General features: G+C 47.7%; 4 protein-coding genes across 4 annotated transcripts; 2 read left to right on the plus strand and 2 right to left on the minus strand.

The window, feature by feature from the left end:
* Positions 1-56: 56 nt before the first annotated feature.
* Positions 57-1,487, minus strand: spp2 (secreted phosphoprotein 2; the record flags this gene model as incomplete). The annotated part of the gene is made up of 6 exons (XM_079296822.1): positions 1,365-1,487; positions 1,167-1,294; positions 910-1,032; positions 431-541; positions 283-334; positions 57-169 (listed from the first exon to the last, which is right to left on the minus strand). Exons 1-6 carry the CDS (start codon positions 1,414-1,416, stop codon positions 57-59), a joined length of 579 nt encoding a protein of 192 aa, XP_079152948.1. The 5' UTR covers positions 1,417-1,487.
* Positions 1,488-1,917: 430 nt separating this feature from the next.
* alg11 (ALG11 alpha-1,2-mannosyltransferase) lies at positions 1,918-4,961 on the minus strand. The gene is made up of 5 exons (XM_079296203.1): positions 4,866-4,961; positions 4,142-4,363; positions 3,609-3,980; positions 2,807-3,372; positions 1,918-2,712 (listed from the first exon to the last, which is right to left on the minus strand). Exons 1-5 carry the CDS (start codon positions 4,910-4,912, stop codon positions 2,429-2,431), a joined length of 1,491 nt encoding a protein of 496 aa, XP_079152329.1. The 5' UTR covers positions 4,913-4,961; the 3' UTR covers positions 1,918-2,428.
* A 341-nt stretch (positions 4,962-5,302) lies between these two features.
* On the plus strand, positions 5,303-8,219 carry cpb2 (carboxypeptidase B2 (plasma); the record flags this gene model as incomplete). Its single annotated transcript, XM_079296311.1, has 11 exons — positions 5,303-5,379; positions 5,598-5,673; positions 5,761-5,885; positions 5,962-6,070; positions 6,248-6,349; positions 6,537-6,641; positions 6,765-6,875; positions 7,312-7,402; positions 7,524-7,726; positions 7,828-7,912; positions 8,005-8,219. 11 exons carry the CDS (start codon positions 5,303-5,305, stop codon positions 8,217-8,219), a joined length of 1,299 nt encoding a protein of 432 aa, XP_079152437.1.
* A 694-nt stretch (positions 8,220-8,913) lies between these two features.
* zc3h13 (zinc finger CCCH-type containing 13) lies at positions 8,914-20,260 on the plus strand. The gene is made up of 20 exons (XM_079296191.1): positions 8,914-9,049; positions 9,675-9,851; positions 10,011-10,114; positions 10,239-10,353; positions 10,525-10,636; positions 10,801-10,967; positions 11,125-11,273; positions 11,422-11,622; positions 11,727-11,894; positions 12,039-12,382; positions 12,583-13,044; positions 13,139-13,393; positions 13,500-13,998; positions 14,105-14,301; positions 14,469-15,692; positions 15,818-16,534; positions 16,616-16,759; positions 17,816-18,016; positions 18,171-18,334; positions 18,437-20,260. Exons 2-20 carry the CDS (start codon positions 9,684-9,686, stop codon positions 18,638-18,640), a joined length of 5,595 nt encoding a protein of 1,864 aa, XP_079152317.1. The 5' UTR covers positions 8,914-9,049; positions 9,675-9,683; the 3' UTR covers positions 18,641-20,260.
* The last annotated feature ends 88 nt before the right edge of the window (positions 20,261-20,348 follow it).

Raw genomic sequence — 20,348 nt, forward strand, 5'->3', positions numbered from 1 at the left:
TTATTCAAGCTTGTCTTCTCATCAGCCCCGAAATGTTTCCAGAGTGAGCTGAACTTTCACACCAGGTAGTTGGTGAAAGTGTCGCCTCTGGGCCAAGCTTCTGCTCTCTGGCCTTGGAGGAAGCGACCAGGCTGAGGAGATGGAGGAGGTGCAGGAGGAGCCGGGACTGCTGAAAGACATTGGGGCTGTGGTTAGTTTCGTGCATTGAATACCACACTGGTGAATGTTGAGATACTTCAGCACCTGATTGTAGTTTACCATCACTAGTTCGAACGAGTTTACCTCTATTATTTACAAATGGGATGTTGAACTGGTGTCTCCCTCTTGAGATCATCTGTGGAACCAAAGCTTTGATATTACTCCCATGCACTATATAGTTCAGGACGCTTGTCATATTGTGACTACAACCCCTCCCCTCCTTTGTCCTCACCTCCTCACTAGACGAGGAGCTGGAGCTCGAGGAGTCGCGGCCGCATCTGAGAGCCACCACCTGGGTCGAGGTGGTCGACATTCGAACCCGACTGGAGCAGGACAAGGACGGCTGCAGTGAAGGAGAGGATGGCATTTGTAATATTCTGCGTAATGCACATATCTCGTCCCGTTCCATCATGGCAGAGCGGAGTTGATCAACACACTCTGTCCCAGTAAATTCGGGCCAACACAAACAGTGGGCTGCATCAGTCAGTCAACATGGGTCCTACCCAGAATTGAGATATGAAGCCTCCAGTGTCCAAGAGTTGTGTACAGATACAGTTAGACATTTAACCTTTGGCACTGATCCTATTGATCACTTAACCTATAAGTGGCAGTTTGCAGAAAATAGAGAATTTACTTTGTTTTACAAATCATTGTTACTCCAGGTAAACTGAAACAAACCATAATGAATTTCATTGTCATTGAATGTCTCACCACGAAGAAGCCAGGTCTGAAGGCGCATGTCTGGGGGTCGTTTCTGGAAGCCTTCACGCACGCCGTCTCTTTGATGCCAAACACCATCAGCAGGTCAGCGGTGTTCAGGCCCATGGGAATCATCTGGCAGACATCATAGAACATATACTGCTGTTAATACTGTAAAAAGCATCCACAGCCAATATTACAACCTGCAATAAAAGCTATAAAAATGGGTAATTGATATATTCTAAAGACTTGTGTGTGTGCGGACTCACCCTTGTGACAGAGCCTCGGGTGACCCGGTAAAGATGGTTGGCCGCATACACAACGTTGACCTCAGCCAGAGCTGCTCCGAGACCCCTGTCTGCCAGAGCCTCCAGCTCCGCGTTGTGCAGCGGGATTCCTGCAAGGACAACGGTGCGGAGGTCAGTCGCCGCATCTGCTCATGAAGTACTCGATAGAGAGCCACTCACCTGAGCATCCCAGAGACTGCAGCAGGGCCAAGAGAAGCGCGTATGACCTCATCTTGACGAGCACCAGACCGAAATTCCTCACTTCTTCCTTTACCTAAACGTTTGTCCTAGCGCCCCTAACCCTCCATAACTCCTGAAAACCCCCTCCCCCTTTGTCTCTCTAGCTTCCGTCACGTGACGGCTGTTAACCTTTGTTCTGTACTATTGATCCCGCCCCACATTACATGAGCACTATGATAAGAATTCAGAACAGACTGCTTTCATTCACACCCTCTATTGTATACTGCTCAAATCAAATTCATTCAGCAGCTTCTTAGGAAACTTTAGGTGTTTCCATAAAGTATTTTAGTTTAAATCAACAGATACAATGTGCCTCGAAAATGCAAGCTCATTGCAGATGAGGTCTAGAATGCTGAAATGTGAATGTTTGCTTTACTTCTACGATAGTAATTTGGATATCTTTGGCTTTTGGACTGTTGGTGGAAGACGTTTTATAGACGTGAACAAATAATCCGTTGAGAAACTACATCAATGCGACAATTCCTTACGCTCATCACATCTTTATTACATTCATCATCAATATCAAAAATACTTCCCATTTTGGGCATGGAGAGAATTCTAGTTCCTGTAAACAATAAATATATTCTGTTACCTTTTACAGCTGTCTAAAAGACGTCTTTGTTCCCCTTCAGCCATTTTCACTAAATATAATACATCTCTTTTGAATTAGACACTACTGACAAAGGAATGCATACTGAAAAAATGTCACTGCTCAGGATATTGATATTTACAAATACAACTAAGAATTACACAATGTTCTGCAGCAGGATTTTCACTAAACACATGATGCGAACTTCCTCTAAACTGTACTAAGAGTTATTACAAATGCAAAAGAAGCGCAGTGTTTGTGATTTCAACAACCTTCCGTGTGAGGAATCACTGCATCCGTTTTAATCAGATTTTGCAGCCTTAAGTGCATCAAAGTAAAGGTGCTCAAAGTGTCAAATAGCCACTGTCACGTTAACTGTACATGCACACACACACACAAAGAATGAGTCCTCTTCTCATCGTTCAAGAGTTCCCATCAGAGGCTCCATAGCAGCAAGGAAGCAGGCTTCAAACTCCTGGTCTGAGAAGCGAGCCACGGACTGACGTGCGTTGCGTCTGATGTGCAGCCGGCTGGCGGGCGGCAGCGCCAGGATCCTCTCTATGGCCTCCGCGTAGCTGTCCTCGTCATCAGCCAGGAAGCCCGTCTGGCCTCCCTCGAAAGGTACCACAATGTCCAGCTTGGGTCCGCCGGACTTGTGTGCCAGAATGACCTTCCCTGCTGCCATGCACTCCACGATGCCTACAGGGGGCAAAGAGAAGAGCCAAGATGCCCGTTTAAAAATCACAGAACTCAAATTAGACAATCTAAAGAAGACCTCACTCAGATTAATTACCTATTCCAAAGTGTTCGTTCCACATGGTATGCAGTCCGATGGTGGCGTCTGCTATCTCTCTCTTCAGCTCCTCGAAGGGCACGTTCAGTTTGAACGCCACTCTGTCGGCCACACCCAGCTCCTGGCACAGCCCCCTCAACATGAGCACCCTGTCCTCGTCTTCCTGGTTCCTGCATCCACCAATCAGAACCAGCTTCAGGGCCTCCCTGCCCCCCGCCCCCTCCCTCCTCCTGTCTAACACCTTCTTGAAAGCTCTGATCTGCAGCCGGTGGTCCTTCTCCGGCCTGAACTGCCCGATGGAGACGATCGAGTGGCACTTCCTGTCCCCGTCCTCCTCCAGCGGCACGTCCAAGAAGGCGCTGACGTCGCAGGGCGGGTAGACCACGCTGGTGCGGTTGGGAGCGCGCCACAGTGACAGGATGTGATCGAGGGTCCAGGAGGAGTTCACCATGATGAGGTCGCTGCAGGAGCCGGCCAAGCCGTAGAGCAGAGCCAGCAGGCAGTAGTAGACCACCTTGAAGGCACTCAGGAAGAGACTGTTGGAGACGTAGTCTGGGTTGTTTAACCTAGGACATTAACAGTTTGTGTTATTTGAGGGGTTAGCAAGGACATTTTAGTTATGAATCAAATGACCAGTCAATCGCAGTCATTGCCTTTTCTGTATGTATGTGTATAAAATTATTCAGTGTGGTATTTTGAGGAATGCTTATGACATAAGATTTTTTTTAAAGGCCCTAAATGCCATGTTCTCAACACAGCCATTGTGACACAAATATATTTGGTAAAGACACACAGTTATTACCTGGGGTTCCTCTCTCTCACCACAGACAGCATGTCAGTGCTGATGGTGGGGTAATGAACGTAACTCCCCACGCTGCAGCCCCCCAAGTAGCGGAACAGGGGCAGGGTGAAGGCGTAGCCCATGGAGTCGATGTAAATGTCTGGGACAAACTCAGTCAGCGCCTCCCATCCCAGGAAGATGGAGCCCACACTCTGTCCCAGCAGGGTGAAGTGAGGGAAAAGGCCCGGCTCCACAAGCAGCCGGTGCCTCAGGAACACAAACTGAACCGGGCGTGGGAGCGCGATGTTGAAGCGCCGTCGCGCCCCATCCAGAATCTGCTGTCCCGTCACACCCAGGTCCCCCGTGTACACCACGAAGTTGATGTCCACGTACCTGAGCAGAAGATGAAATTCAAGATTCAGTTTAAATTGAATGTGACTCCATCTTGGAAAATGCCCATAAATCAGTAACGAGTAAGCACATAGATTATGGAAAGAGGACACGCCAAACTGCAAACGAAGACTTTGTAACAATTTTAATAAAATCAGCTTTACCTGTTCTGCAGCGCCCTGATGGCACACCAGAGCACCCTCTCTCCCCCACCACCAGCGTTGCAGTACGGGTGGAAGAAGGCCACCGTGGGACGGCCGTCCCTCGCCCTCCGAGCGTTCCTACTGCTTTGAAGCCAGAAGCGCACCGCCAGCACCAGCAGGACCAGGACAGCGATCAGCAGCACACACAGAAACACCAGGGGCAGCAGCAACTTCCACAGCAACCTGAAACACAGAGATGCAACACAGTGAATAAAACGATGAGAAAGGAGGAGAGAGAATGTATAAAAGCTAGTAGGATTAAGTAATAAGGAGGGGAAACAAATGTATGCTTTGCAAAGATGAGTTGGCTTCTGAGACTGGCTTGAAGGCTGTTCCAGAGTCAGATTTAAAGACTATACTGTGATTAAAGGCTGTGACTCTAAAATATTAAATTCATTGATGTGACATAGGACGTTGTAGCTTATCAAAATAGCGTTATACAGTACATAACTCAGGTTTAATTGAGCATTACGTATTGCCACATATTGTCAGAATAACGTTGCAATATATAACTATACAACAGACTTTACGACGAAGGAAGTGAGTGCTGCCTACGAACGTCACATGAGCTTGTTCTTCGTGGCTAGTAGCATTAGCTTAGCATGAAAAAAAACACATTAGCGTTGAATCTTTTCGTTGAATCTTTTTTTAAATACTCTGTTATAAACCTAGTATAAGCTCTTACCTTGTTAATTCACACAAACAGAGGACCAACTGATCGTGGCCCGACATCTTGCCTTGAGAAATCTAACACATCACCTTCTTCCAGGTTGTCGCGCTCCTCCAGTTTGTCCAACTGTCCTTTATCTGGCGCCACCTACCGGCGGGGAGGTATTACTGCACTGACATTTCCAGCTCGTATTAAAAAATGTAACTATACAAAATCAATTATATTATTTTAGTATTGTGTAAACTATACAAATACGTCACCTGCTGGCTGTACAGCAACACCAGTATAATAACCGGCTCCCTCGCGGCCACGATGGCTGATCTATGCCCTAAAAAAAAAGAAAAAAAGAAGTAATGTTTAACTTCTAAATAAACACAGTTTGAATCAATATTGTGTCCCTACCTCCATGGTTTGAATACACCTTGATCATTTGCAGTCTGGATCCTGACATCATGAGGACTCTTTTGCTTTTGTTTGTTTTAATGAATTTGGACAAACTCCTGAAGACAGGATGCTGCACAGAAACGCAGTAAGTTGATTTTCTAGAAAATGTGTTTGTCACCTGTGAGGTTATGGTTTTCCACAAAGAAAATAGGTTGTGACACAGTTATGCAAACACACACCCTCCTACCGTGTATGATGTGGTGTACGAACACAGATACAGGTCATTGACACATTACCAACATCTGCATCATTCCCTGGAGACATTGTATTTTGACTAAATGTCTTGTTTTTCTTTTCATCCAGAGACCAAATTCTATCAATCACCCCGAAAACACAGGAACAAGTGGACATACTGAAGAATATTTCCACTCAATATGAGGTAGAAATAGGATTTTGTTCGATCAGTGATTGCATCCCTCTATTTATTTTCCGTCTGTTAATCATTCTGTCGCATATTATCTCCCAGACAGCCTTGTGGCAGCCTGTGTCATCTCACTACATTCAACAAGAAACTGAGGTCCACCTGTTTGTTCCTGCAAACAGCTCAGAGACTGTCAAGGATCTGCTACAGAAAGGCGCCATAACACACGAGTATGTCACTTGTCTGAAGACAGAGTTGTGCACTTTAGTTTGGAGCTTTCGTGAATTACTTGTGTGTTTATTTCAGGGTGTTACTGGCCAACGCCAACGAGCTGATTGAAATGCAAACGAGGAACGACTCCACTGACCCACGAAGCAGCTCAACTTTCTACGACAGATATCACAGTCTTGAGGACGTACGCTTTTCCAGCTTCGTAGCATTCGTTTCTTTGCTGATTTTGTGTCAGAGGCATTAATGCAACAAATTTAACATTTTAAGCTTCACAAACTTTTGTGGACTATTGGTGTATTGATGTACTGCGCTTCATGTAAATATCACAATTTACATCCAAACACACTTGTCTCCATTGTAGATCTATTATTGGATCAACAGGACCCAAGAGGACAACCCGAGCACAATTAAAGTCATTCTCATTGGCTCCTCATATGAGAAGCGACCGCTCTACGTTCTGAAGGTACAGCCACCCATCGCCTGACAGGCTGCAGTGGTGATACAGATGTTTGTGGCACGCATTCATCACAAGCTAATCAGCATCTTCCCCCCACCCCCCCCCCTTAGAATTACAATCATTTGAAGAGTGTTCAGCGACTTTTGTTTTCCAGTCAAAGAGCTGACTTGGGAGTTGCTGTTTTTTTTCTCAGTTGTCTCTAAATAACAGACCGAATAAAAAAGCAATGTGGATTGACTGTGGGATCCATGCCAGGGAGTGGATCTCTCCTGCTTTCTGCTTATGGTTTGTACAATATGTGAGTACATGTAACGTAGTATCAATAGTGTGGGGATGTCTTGCAGTACATGGGTTTGTTTGTTTTCTCTCAGGTCAGTTTCAGACTGGTCGAGCACTAAAATCATTGTCCCTTCTTGTACAGGCGTTGTCATTTTACAAGATAAACCAAGAGATTACAGACATCCTGGACAACATGGACGTCTACATCCTGCCTGTTATGAACCCTGATGGATACCAGTACACATGGACAACAGTAAGAACACATATTGTTTGTATCGCTGAGTGCTCGAGCAGTTGTAAAGATAACATTTATTTGTTTTATTTGTGTGGTAAAAGTCACTATGGTTGCTGTAATGCCTGTTCGGACGCGTGCCATAAATAACAGTCCAGTTTAGAATATAGGTATTTTATTCCTCACATAATCAGAGTTCACCACTTTTCCTTCCAGTTATGCATTTCTCCATTACACCAATAAATCATAACGCTTGCCTTTGTTACCTCTGCACGGTCAACAACTGTTTGCTTCTACCTATGAGCAACACCTGTGCCCAATGACCCCACTGATTATATTTACCTGTGGCCTGACTCACAGCGCCACTACCGCCCCATGTGGTGGGAGGTTGTACATCAACACAAACAACAAAATGGCTCTTACAATTTGTTTAACATTAAGATTTTATTTGTCTCAGAACAGGATGTGGAGGAAAAACCGCTCAATCAGCAAGGGCAGCAACTGCATCGGGGTCGACCTCAACCGAAACTTTGATGCCAACTGGTGCAGTAAGTCTTCCCCTGGCGTTACAGTCCCCTTTCTTTTTGAGGAAGACATTGAACTCTTCTTTCTGTCACACATGGGAGTATCAGTAGCATCTGTAAGGTGAGGGGATTCTGTGTCTTCCAGCGGAGGGGGCCTCTCATGAGCCCTGCACTGAGATCTACTGCGGTGCGTTTCCTGAGTCGGAACCAGAGACGGGGGCCGTGGCCAGCTTCCTGCGCAGTCACAAGGACTCGGTTCAGATCTACCTCAGCATCCACTCCTACTCTCAGATGCTGCTCTTCCCGTACTCCTGCACCCTGGATGAGGCGGAGAACCACAAAGACCTGGTGAGTGGAGAGTCGTAGATGTTTCCACAGAAAAAGGATCAGATGGTCTCTTCGGATAAAACATAGAAACTCTGAAATGTGTTTGTGTCTTTTTGTAAAAGCTTGAGATGGTTCAAGAAGCTGCCCAGTTGATCAGAAGACATTACAGGAACACCTACAGATATGGTTCCGGGGCAAAGACAATATGTAAGAAGGGCTTCTTTTTTTATGGCAAAAATCAGCTTTGCTCAATTCAGTCACTCACAAAGAACTCATGCATGTCTCTGTCCGTTCTCCAGACTTGGCTCCTGGTGGTTCTGATGATTGGGCGTACAACCTTGGCATCAAATACTCCTTCACTTTTGAGCTCCAGGACCGCGGGCGCTACGGCTTCCTCCTGCCACCATCGTTCATTTCCAGGGCCTGCAACGAAGCTCTGCTTGCTGTGAAGACCGTTGCTCTCAAGGTTATTGAGAAAACACAAACTTCAACAAGTCCAGTTCAAACAGACTGAGCAATTAAGGCGGAGAGTTCAACGTTTAAAGTCATTTTTGTGAACATAAAAACTGTGACAGATGAATTGTCAATGTCTTTCTTCTGTTTATTTTTACTTCCTGGGCACATTTAGTACTCGTGTTGTATTTGTTAGAAAGCAGCTCCAATGAAAGCTAAGACCATCATTTATACATCACACATATAATACATTGATTGTTATTGCTCTATGTCAATTTTAAGGTCATAGTCATATTAATAATGTGTGTGGTCTTAATATACATTCAGTTATGCAAACAATGTGAATCCATGTGAGATGTAATGCAATCTAAGCAGCTCTGCATGGAGAAGGCGCACTATCTGCCTTGTAGAGTCATTATAACCAGCCTTTTCCAGTCAATATGAATTACTATAAATACAATATCACCTTTAATATTGGTAATAATTGATTTAGTAAGGGTTGCATTCCCGTCATCAATGTTACCACCGTCTACTGGCCACAATGAGTAACTACAAGCATACAAATACTCAAGTACTAGACCTCCTAATCCACACTCCACACCAATTGGTGGCGGTAATGCAACAATGTGTTGTTTGCCAACCGCCAATAAACCTCAAAGAAGAAGAAGACGACCAGTATTCGGTGAATGGCGGCAATGCAACAACACCCTGGAGTACAAACGGCCTCGAAAACCACCGAAGAAGAAAAAGGCAAACGCTCCCCCTCGGCCACCATGAAGGGACCAATGGCAGTTTCTGCCCCTGACTTTAAAGAATAAGCCTTGTTATTTCTACAAGTGCTGAATCCACTTCCTGGACTCAAGTCGATGCGACGCCGAATCAATATCTTGGGTGAAACTATATTTTTAGCTACAATATCCATAAAGCACGCGACTGAAGCTAGCTCGAAGGCCCCGCGCTGAGAGAAAACATGAAGTCATTTGCTCTTTGGTTCACTAACTTTAGCATTAGCCTCCCTTCGGTTGTGTGTGTTTTTAGCAGGAGGCAGTCAGTCATTAACGGGCGAAACAATCTCCAATCTCACATACACGTGTATGAATGTAAAACATGTAAACAAAAGCAAATACAATAGTGCAGTTAGCGCGGAATTTGGAGCTAATATTAAGCTAGCATGCGAGACTACTCGAGGAGCACCTGCACAGACATCAAGAGGCCGTTTGCGGTGTTTATGTTTTGAATGTGTTGCCACCTATTGCAGCAATGCAGGTAGCCACATTTATATTACAGTATTTAAAGAAGATTGCTTGGTTTAAATGATTGTTAGTCGCAATTTCTGTTGCTAAATCATGTAACGTTATCCCTGATCCAGAATGAATGGAATCAGGCCTCTATTGATATTTTAGTGCAATGTGAAATAATTACTTTACATTCATGCTTATGTCTTATTCGGTGTTGTTTTGATGCAGCTGATTAATTGTTGACATTTTATTAAGCATCGCTTGTCCTTTTTTCCCAGTCCTGCAGAATGTCCAAGATCAGGCGGAAGGTAACAGTGGAGAATTCAAAAACCATATCTGATAGCAGCAGCAGCAGCAGCACCACGACCAGCAGCACCAGCAACCCCGCCGCCCCGTCCCGCCGGCCCAGTGTGTTTGAAAGACTTGGCCCCAGCACTGGGAGTAATGCTGCTGATGTATGTATAACCTGATGGTGCATAATACGCCCTTTTTAGCAGCCTGCTGTGTTGTGTTCTACTGAACTTTGTGTCCTTGTTGCATCCCTGCTGTGATGTTTGTCTCATTTTTGTGGATGTCCCTGTATCTCATCAGGCTCATTTGTATGCGTCTTTCAGAGTCACTGCAGAAATTGGCTGAAGACCGGTAATTGCAGTTACGGCAATACTTGTCGCTACACACATGGAACTCAGCCACGAGGCAAAGGATTTAGTTTCAGCCGGTAAGCTGGCTTGTTTTAATTTATTTTGGTGCATGATTTTAGTTTTTTGCTTGTCTTATTATCCATAGCGTTGTTGACTCATAGGTTGTGTGCATTCATGTCTGTGTATGTCTTAATGGAGCAGGTCAGCCGAGAGACCAACAGGTGATCTGCGGGAGAGGATGAAGAATAAAAGACAGGATGTTGACCCAGAAAACTTGAAGCGAGAGCTAGACGAGCCCACATCCCCCACAGCAAGAGTGAGTTCTCTGCTCCCTCAGCCTCTAATTTCAATATATTGTCAAAATGTGTAAATTGAATTGTTGTTTTGAACCTGGAACTGCGAGACATATAGCCGATATAGAAGAAGCACAGGAAGTGACGCAACATGCCGGTGTCGTTCTAACATCCGTGTGCGTATCCTTCTGCAGCAGAGAGACTCATCCAGAAGCCGACACAGGGAAAAGGAGGATATAAAGATCACAAAGGAGCGCACCCCAGCCAGTGAAGAAGAGCCCACAGAGTGGGAAACCAATCGCGAAGGTTAGCTTGTTTTGTTCAAGTTTCATGGACAAATCACCTTATGATTTGGGGATTTCCGTTTTATTTTCAGATTTGAAATGAACTAAATATCATCAATGTGGGCTTTGACGTGACAGGTGCTAAGATTCAGATTTTTCTATAGAAGCCTCTTTTTTTTGATTAAGACTCAGATATCGGTGACTACGACTACGAGTTATCACTCGAGATGAAGCGACAGAAGATTCAGCGTGAGCTGATGAAGTTGGAGCAGGAGAACTTGGACAAGAGGGAGGACATTGTCATCAAGAAAGATGAGACCCCCACCAAAACAAGAGCCACCGCCATGCCGAAGGTACGTTTCTGCCTTTGTTTGGATTCCAAAGAAGAGAATGCTTTTTTTGTATGTAGCTGGAAAGTGTTTTCTAAAGCATATCTTCTTCCAGGAGAGCAGCTGACTGTAGGAGGGACTGATTTTAATTTCATCTTGATCTGTCGTCTCTGTCCTTCAGGCCTCCCCAGAGCCGTTAAGCAAGCAAGACTCGCCCTCATCCAGGAAGTCAAGTGGATCCCCAAAACACAAAAGTGGAACCAAAGGCCCGGGCTCTGGAAAGAAAGAGAAGAAGGCATTAGTGCCCTCGCCGGTTTCAGAATCTACCAGGTAAGAGTCTGGGTTTGCACTTGATTTTTAGATTCCAGGATGAGGAGTCTCATAAACTACTCAACAGTTTTCACTGACATTTGGTGGAAAGTTCGGTCATTTGGGAAGCAAGAACAGCGTCGGACTTATTCTATCCTCTTCCGTCCAGGCCTTCAAAAGGGAGCCACAGTAAGAAGAAAGGGCCCCGGACCCCGAGTCCTCCTCCCCCAGTCCCTCTAGATATTCCTGTAATTGGGAAGAAACACAAAGGCAAGCACAAGAACAAGGAGAAGTCTGTGGAGAAGCCGAAGGAGGCGAAAGATCGGGGGCGAGATACAGAAAAACACAAAGAGAAGAAGGAGAAACGCAGGTAAAGTGGTGGATCGGAGTAATGGTGCAATCAACATTAAGCTGAGTCTTCTTATGAGTGTTCTGTGTGGTCGTTTATCGAAGGATTCCTCTTGTTGAACATAGGGACCGATCAGACAGTTCCCACAAGGCCAAGCGGTCAATGACATCAGAGGAGCGTTCCGGTAGTGTGTCATCTCCCTCCAGGGGCACTTCGCCCCCAGCCAGGAAGAAATCCACCTCTCCGAAAGCTTCGTCCCATAAGACCCCCACACTGGTCTCCCCTCCTCGCAGGTAAGCACACCTGGGCCACGGAGCAAAGGTTTTCTTGCAGAAGACTTTAATCGCCACAAAACTAGTCTGTCTGTTGGTATTATTTGTTAAAATGATCATAACAGTATGATTTAATCATTAAATGTCTCTCCTTTGTCACTGCAGGTCACCCTCTCCTCCACGCCACCATCGCACCCCCACTCCTCCACGCCACCACTCGCCCTCCTCCCACTCGGGTTCCTCTGCCCAGCGGCACTCTTCGTCTCCTCGCCGCCGGCGCTCGTCCTCTCCCACCTACCACCGGAGCGCGGCGGCCCCGACGTCTGCCTCCTCCCCTCCGAGCTCCCGGCGCTCCCGATCGCCTCCCGCCTCCCACAGCGCCGCCTCTCCACACCGCCGATCTGACAGATCGAGCCCCAGCCAGCGCCACTCCAGTGGCCGCGAGAGGAGCCGTGGTGAAAGAGAGAGGAGTCCGCCTGCTCAGGAGCGCAGGCATGAGCGCAGAGATGGTGACTTTCTGTTCTAGTGCTGTGTTTTCTTGTTTCTCTCACAGTTTCTTTTTTTTACCATATTTAACACATTTCATTTAACACATTGACCACTTTTATCATGAACAGAAAATTTAACTGCCACAATTCTGATCAATTAAGCAATTGCATTTCAAATGATTTCTTTCTGTTGGTAAACTTTGTGTTTCTCTTGTAAACAGAAAGCCGCAGCAAGCGAGAAAAAGAGCGCGACGAACGGGACTATGACTCTGAACACGTCTCATCACGGGATGACCGCGAGACCAGAGGTGCTCGTGAGCGAGGGGACGGTCGCGACCGAGGAAGGGAAACGACCCGAGACTCTCGTGACAATCGAGACAACAGGGACGTGAAGGACTCCAGAGAGAGCAGAGCAGAGACCCGCTCCAGTCGAGAGTCGCTGGAGCGCCGTGACCGCGAACGGGAACGAGAGAAGGAGAAGGAGAGAGAGCGAGAAAAGGAGAGAGAGAGGGAGAGGTCTGACACCCACAGGAAGGAGGAACCGGCTCAGGAGGACAGGAGTTATGGGAGAGGTCATGGACGGGAAGATGGCGGAAGAGCTGAAGGAAGGACGGACAACAGGACAGACAGAACTGAGAGAAATGGACGAGGGAGAGGGCGTGCTAATGAAACTTCTGATAAAGGCAAGAACTGACATCACATTGTGCTTTCAGTTCCACAGTGGGTTTTTAGGTAATGCTTGCAGCACATTAAAGTTCCTCTGTTATTTCCTTTCAGGCACAAACAGGAACTCCCGGGGTTCCCAGCTGGAGAGCAGCCATGACAACTGGGAGTCACGGAGCAGCGCGGTGCGTGAGCGGAGTGTAGAGAGGAGCACCGACCGCACCGCGACCGAAAGGAGCTCTGAGAGGGGCGCAGACAGAGATCGCTATGAGGGTGACAGGAGAGGAGAGCAGGCCAGAGACTCCTCCTACGACAGGAGAGGAGGGCACGCAGAGCGGGATCGCAGAGACAACCGAGAGAGAGGTGGAGGTGAGGATTTGCTTTATTTTAAGTCGGCAAAGAACATCGTATTTTATGGTAGTTTCTTTTTATCCAACATTTGTTTGGCTAAGCTTTTTAATTTTCTGTTTCCCAGATCAAAGAGCAGCCTCTCCAAATAGACACCAGGGGAGATCAGATGAGCCTGAGAGGGAGGAGAGGAGGGAGGACCGCAGGACAGATAGAACGGAGGAGAGAAGAGACGACAGGACTCGTGACCGGGAGAGAGAGAGGGAGCGGGAGAGAGAGAGGGAGAAAGAGAAGGACCGAGAGAGGGAGAGGGAAAAGGAGCGAGAGAAGGAGGCGGAGAGGGAGCGGGCCAGGGAGAGAGAGCGGGAGCGGGAACGAGAGAGGGAGAGAGAGCGAGAGAGGGAGAGGGAGCGGGAGGAGCGGGAGCGAGAGAGGGAGGAACGGGAGAGGGAGAGGGAGAGGAAGGAGCGGGAGAGGGAGCGGGAGAGAGAGAGGGAGCAGCGGGAGAGAGAGCGGCAGCGGGAATGGGAGGAGCGAGAGAGAGGACGAGAGGAAAGGCGGGAGAGGAGAGATGACACCAGGGACGACCGGCCCATCAGAGACACCCGGGATGACCGCAAGACGAGGCATGTATCAGCCTACTCAATTAATCCTCAAGTTCACAAATGTAAACTCCTCAAATACCAGTATGTTTACTTTTTTTGTAATAATTCTCCTCCTCTCTCCTTTTAGTCGCAAGAGGCCCAGGGTGGAGAGCAGCCCAAGCCCCAGGGCCTCGCCGAAGCGAGCTGCTCGGGACGTCAGTCCTGCAGACAGCGACGGCTACAACAGTGCAGAAGAGAAAAGTGAGCGGCCGATCGGCCGAGGGCCGGCCAAGCTCCACCCTCCGCCCCTCCTCCCCAGCCCAGTGTGTCTGCATCCACCTGACAGTAGGGGAAATGTTTTTGCAAGGACACACTCCTGTTTGTTGGGGAATTCACTGCTCGTGTACTGCAATTACAAAAAAGACTGGAAATGGCACAGATAAGCAGGCTGATATGAGAATGATTGCTTTTATGCTGAGTACTGAGTGTGGTATGTGACTGTTCGTGTGCAGGTGCTGACAAAAATCGCATGCTGAGCCAGGTGGTGCGGCCCCAGGAGCCCTTGTTGCGTTCTCCCCCGAGGGCTGCTCCGTCTGACGAGAAGCCCGCTCACTGGAAGGATGAGGAGCGCAGAGGAGCCACGGACAAAAGGGAAGCATGCAGCCGCCATGAGGACCTGGAGCCTCGCGGGGAACGCAGCAGAGGAGGCGACAAGCGAGGAGAGCCCCTTGTGGAAACCCCGTCCGACTCTCGGAGCAGAGGCAGAGACCAGCGCGAGTCCACGCCGCCACCTCCACCTCCCCCCCCTCCTTCGGCCCTCGCCGCTTCCAGCGAAGACAGAGACACTGCTGGCTCCCAGTCCCACGAGGAGGGTAAAAAGAAGACAAAGTCTCAGAGGAAGGGACTGAAGAAGGGTCGCAAGGAAGAGGAGGTTGGCAGTGGCAACATTCTGGCAGGTGCGGGAGAACGTTTCAAGTCCGAGCCCCCAACCAGCGGTGCTGTAGACGTACCTCCACCCGTACACTCGCCCAAGAAAGGAGCCAAGAAGAAGGCGCTTGATCGAAAGAGGAAGCGGTCACGAGAGGGAGAATCTGATGTGTCGGATGAAGATTTATCTGCCCCTCAGCCACATAATAAGAGGAAGCGAGGGCCCAGGACGCCACCACCGTCGATGAGGCTGGATCACCGTGGTACTGGAGGCATCACAGAGCCATCTCCTCTGTCCAAAATGGACAACTTCAGTGACTGGTCAGATGAGGAAGTCACAGACCGAGGAGCACCACTGGAAACACAAGCTCCACCGGCTCCGGCTGAGCCTCTTAAGAGAGGTGTTGTCCCCAGAGTGGGCAGGGACAGGGAGCGGTGTCACCCTCCTCCCATCGTCCCTCTGCTCCCCCAAGAGCCTCTAATACTGCTGCTGCCGACTCTGACTCCGCAGCCCCTCATGTCCCAGCCGCTGCTCCGCAAAATGCCCCTGGAGCAGACGCGCAGCAGCAGCATGGGGAGCAACCAGAGCCGCACGTCATCCAGACGCCTGCGATCACCCTCCAACGAGTCAGCGCACCGAGAAGACCCCCAAGGTCCACGACCCCGCCGGGGCAGGCTGCAGGCCGCCAACTCTCGGGACCGAGAGCGGGAAAGGGAGAGGCCGGTCGTGACTGACCCTCCAGTGGCCGAGAGGAAGTCTCGAATCGACCAGTTGCGGAGAGGAGAGCCCAGTCGCAGCACCTCCTCAGGTAGATGAACACACATCTTGACACTACATTTACCTTCTTGTAAACGCTACTGACAGGATCATGCTTAATTATAACACTGAACTCCGATTCCAGCTTAACTCATATCTGTCTCCGCTGTCTTCCAGACCGCCAGGATTCACACAGCCACAGCTCCAGGCGCAGCTCCCCTGACTCTGAGAGGCTGGCCAGGTCAGAGTCCCGCGCCGGCTCCTACGACAGTCGAGAACGGGAGAGAGACAGGGAGCCGTTTGAGCGGGAACGAGACCGGAAGGACCTCCGGCCTCAGCAGCAGCAGCAGCAGCAGCAACCGCAGCCGCAGCAGCAGCAGCAGCCCCTGCTCCTCCAACCGCCCCTACAACAGCCGAGAGACTGGGAGCCTGAACCCAGGGACTGGCCTAGCAGGGCACGGGAGCCCCTACTGATGCGGCCTGGCCGGGAACCTCTCCTGAGGGAGCGGGACATCAGGGACAGGGAACGCTTGCTCCCCGAAGGACTCATGCAGCAGCACGACCGGGAAAGAGAGCGAGAGAGAGACAGTAGAGGTGACCGAGGCGGCGATCGAGAGAGGGAGAGGGTGATGATGATGGACCTGCCGCCCCACGGGGACCCCAGGGCCCCAGGACGGGGAGACCTGAGGGGAGACCTGAGGGGAGACCTGAGGGGAGACCTGAGGGGAGACCTGAGGGGAGACCTGCGAGGGGACATGATGAGACAGGAGAGGAGCGAATATGAGCCTCTGCTGCCAAGAGAGGCCTTCAGCCCTGCAGAGCCGGAGAAACCAAGCAACAGTCACCATGTCATAGGAGAGCAGCGGGAGCTGGAGAAGACGGACAGCATCGATGGTAAGAAGATCAAAACTCTTTACTTTGTCACTTTCTTTCTGAATTTCCAACATGGATTTAAAGGAGTCATTGTGTTCTCAGGAGACGATGATGGGAAAGAAGACGATGGCCAGTCAGTCGCATCTGTGGGAGAGGAGTATGAACCGATCAGTGATGATGAGCTGGATGAAATTCTGGCCGACAGCCAGAAAAAAGAGGATCAGCAAGACGATGAAAAAATTACAGGTACCAGGAAATACTTAGAAAAATGAAATATATATATTAGTGCTGGGCAAGTTAACCCAGTGTTATTATCGCATTAACGCATTCATTAATTAACGCAGACAATTATATTATCGCTCGTTAACGCAGTTTTGTTTATTTTTATTATTAAGCGACATTTTTAACACAAGAACCAGGCAGCAAGCAGTGAACAGCTGTATTTGTGTAGCGTCACTTCCTTCTTCCCCCCCGGGTCCAGAACCCCTCCTACACTCCGTCACCTCTTTCACTCTTGTCTCTCACACACACACACACACACACACACACACAGATCAAACGTGACTGTTGTGAAGTGGAGCTTCTAGTGAGGACCAAGACAGGTCTTGTTTGAACGGAACACTTTACTGTCTGAACTGCAGTATTACAGTGTTGCAGTGAACACAACATGCTCTTGCACCTGACATGTGGTTTTCTATGTATCAACATTGTTAGCGAACACGTACCATTCTACTTCCTGTCTCTTCAAACTAAAAGCACTTCTGTTTTCATGCTCTTCACAATAACAGTAAATCATGCAATCAAACAATTTACAACAGTGATAATATTAAAATACAAATTGTCGAGTTTTTAAAGTGTTTTCTTTGTAATATGTAGAATAAGCATCATTTAGTTATCGTTACTGAGAATATAACAAACATAAAAAAAGAAGTAGATTTGGTTTGCAGTTTTCAAGGTGTATATTTAAATTGCATCTATTACACACATGAAGATAAAGTTATGAACACCGGCTGAATATCTATGATCAGAATCACTATAACGTAGCAGTTAGCTACTGTGTAAAGGGAATACTGCTGTTAAAAATAACCTTATTTGTTTAAAGTGTTTGCAAAACAAATGTTATTGCCCTTTTGTACATATAGCAGTACTGTTAAAATAAAAGTGAGCAATACACTACTTTTGAATTCATTGTTGAATTTTGCCATAACAATGCGATTAATCGCAAAAAATATATATATATATATATATGTATGCTACCTAGACGCTCCTTTTTTAATCAACATCACTGCCGTGTGTCGACAGGTCCTCTGGATGTCATTGATGTGGACTGGTCCAGCCTGATGCCCAAAACGAAGCCAGAGCCACGGGCAGCGGGGGCAGCGTTGCTCCGGTTCACCCCAGGGGCCGTGCTTCTTAGGGCGGGAATCTCCAAGCGCCTCGCTGGGCCTGAGCTCCTGGAGCAGGTCAGAGAGGTGTGCAAGTCTGAGCTGGACGATCCCAAAGGTGAGAGTTTGGACATCTTCAGCATTTAACACCAATGCTTGTTGTTTTTGCCTTTCTTATGTTTCTTCTGTTTTAAATTGGCAACGTGGGTTAGGGTTAGTGTCTGTTTAGTGTGATCCATTCGTCTAAAACTTCGTCCACTCTGTCCTGCCAGATGCTGACAAGCTGTTTGAGCATGACCTGGGGGCTCTGAATATGGCCGCCCTGAACAGGCGGGTGGAGAGGGCAGGTTTGCTGAGAAACCTCGGGCCCTGCTGCAAGGCCCTGTGCGCCCGCAGGGACTTCGCCATCCGCCGGCAGCTGTTAAAAAATGACAAGGTAGAATGAATCCAACACTGCAGTTACTCTGCGTCAATCTTTGCTGTATTCTCAACTGCGTTGTTTATGAGAGATGTGTTTTTAAATCTGCTTCTCCTTCAGGGTCTCACCAAGCAGTACCCCGCTACGCCCGTGGTGGACACCGAGCTGCTGCAGATGAGCATGCGTCTCTTCAGAAGGACCGTGGCTGGCCCCGCCGCGGGCCCAGAGCGGGCCGGCGCCAGTGGGTCGGCACCAGCAGCCGAGGTCGCTCCAGCTGGAAGCAGTAAGCTCAGCACAGCGCAACCCGAGGTGTGTGTGTCCTAAGAGAAATTGGTTTTGATTAGTCAAACACATGAAAGTGAACACGTCTGACTCTGTCCCGTTTCATTTCATACACAGCATTTTTAGTCATGAGAGGAAATAAAAAGAAAACGGCAAACTTGTGAGTCTTACTCAGTTGTGCTTTACATGTTTTGGATGACGTGCTGTGCCATAGACTACTGGACATTCAAGCCTATGGAGTGTTATGAACCATGTACGAGAGGCGTAAAACTCTAAAATTCCTGTTTTTTGTGCTTTGCAATGTTTTAGAGCAGCTTTTTCACTGTCAGTTTCACCTGCCTAACCAAGTTCAAATGACTATTTTGTTTTTGTTTATTGTGCATTGGTTTCTACGACTGTGCATTAAAATGGTTAGATGTCCATTTTTGTAACGGGTCTTTTGCTTTGTATCAAGTGACTGTTCGGCCTTCAGATCATGTGACGCTTGATGTTATTGCTATTTTTGTTTTCGGTCGTATTACAAAATATCTGCAGAGCAAATCTACAGCGTTTGCTGCAGAGTGTTACTGACCAGCAGCACTGAAGCATCCTGCAGGGACTTGAATGAACGTTTCTCACAAATAAGCACTGCAAAACTATTCCGTCATTGAATGTAATTTGTTACACGTGTTAGTCTTTGCAGACGTCATTGCTTATTCCTTGATGTATTTGTGTTGAATGGTTTGGCAATCTCTACCTGAAAAGAAGTGAGTGCAGAGCACCCTGTAGACTGCAGCGTACCAGACCTCCAACACGCCACATGTGGACTTCCGCTCCTTAATGTTCACCAGCCTACACCATCAAAAAGAGGAGCCAAAATGTCCTGATAGGAAAAGACACTAGACTGCTTAGTTTTTAAAAAGTGACTGAAAGGATAAATAGTTTGAGCTTCTGTGTTCCAGTGGTTCACCATCCAGAGTCAGACTTAAAAAGACTTGTACAGGTGGATAAACTGAACCTCTGGGAAGTGATTGTATCATCACTCTTAGTTCAGCAATTGACACTTGAAAAGTGCAGGTCATGCATGCTTTGAGTGCTTTGATGCAAATCAATGGACAAACCAGCTTCGGTGTTGCACTGAACAGCATAAAGAGCATAATTGGAGTGGGAAAAGGCTGTTATCGTAGAGACCTGGATTCAACATGACACCTCCCGGCCACGCAACTGTGACTTGAAATCAAAGCGGCATTACAAACGTGGAGAGAGTGGGCTCTGAAGTAGCCCCCTATCTTTAAATCTGACTCTTTTCCTACTTGATATTTATTTTGTTTAAGGTAGAAGGTCAATTTTGAGATGTGCAAGTGATGTGTGACTTAACGTGTTTTTTTTTTACTGAAAAATAAATGAATGACATTTTTCACATTGTAATGACATTTTGCCAAATGACGGCAACTTTGGACCTGGAGGACTTAAATGTAAAGCTGATTTATCAGGATTGCCACATTAAATTCCCACGGTGAGCTACGAGATGCGACTTTTTGCATTTTGAGGTAAGTGTTGAATTTGACATGTAACCACAGCCTCTTCTCAGGAAATGCACAATTTTATAACTTACAATTGTGTTCAAATGACAGCTTTAGGGCATTTAATACAAGTGTTTGACGAAGACTTGAGACAACAGTAGAGCAGGTGTCTCAGCTGGTTGCAGACCTCATAAGCCTAGCACTCAAAATAAAGCCTATTTTACTGTGAATGGTTGAAATGCCTCTTC

This window comes from Melanostigma gelatinosum (genome assembly GCF_949748355.1).
Source record: "Melanostigma gelatinosum genome assembly, chromosome: 24".
In the NCBI taxonomy this organism is placed as follows: Eukaryota; Metazoa; Chordata; class Actinopteri; order Perciformes; family Zoarcidae; genus Melanostigma; species Melanostigma gelatinosum.

Excerpts from the sequence above, each read along its gene's own strand:
- zc3h13 (XM_079296191.1), top strand. The coding sequence starts at position 9,684 with ATGTCCAAGATCAGGCGGAAGGTAACAGTGGAGAATTCAAAAACCATA. Across the intron at positions 9,852-10,010 it reads CTGGGAGTAATGCTGCTGAT|AGTCACTGCAGAAATTGGCT; the intron begins GTATGTATAACC and ends TGCGTCTTTCAG. Across the intron at positions 18,017-18,170 it reads TGAGCTGGACGATCCCAAAG|ATGCTGACAAGCTGTTTGAG; the intron begins GTGAGAGTTTGG and ends CTGTCCTGCCAG.
- alg11 (XM_079296203.1), bottom strand. The coding sequence starts at position 4,912 with ATGTCGGGCCACGATCAGTTGGTCCTCTGTTTGTGTGAATTAACAAG. Across the intron at positions 4,364-4,865 it reads TGTTTGTGTGAATTAACAAG|GTTGCTGTGGAAGTTGCTGC; the intron begins GTAAGAGCTTAT and ends TCTGTGTTTCAG. Across the intron at positions 2,713-2,806 it reads GAACGAACACTTTGGAATAG|GCATCGTGGAGTGCATGGCA; the intron begins GTAATTAATCTG and ends TGCCCCCTGTAG.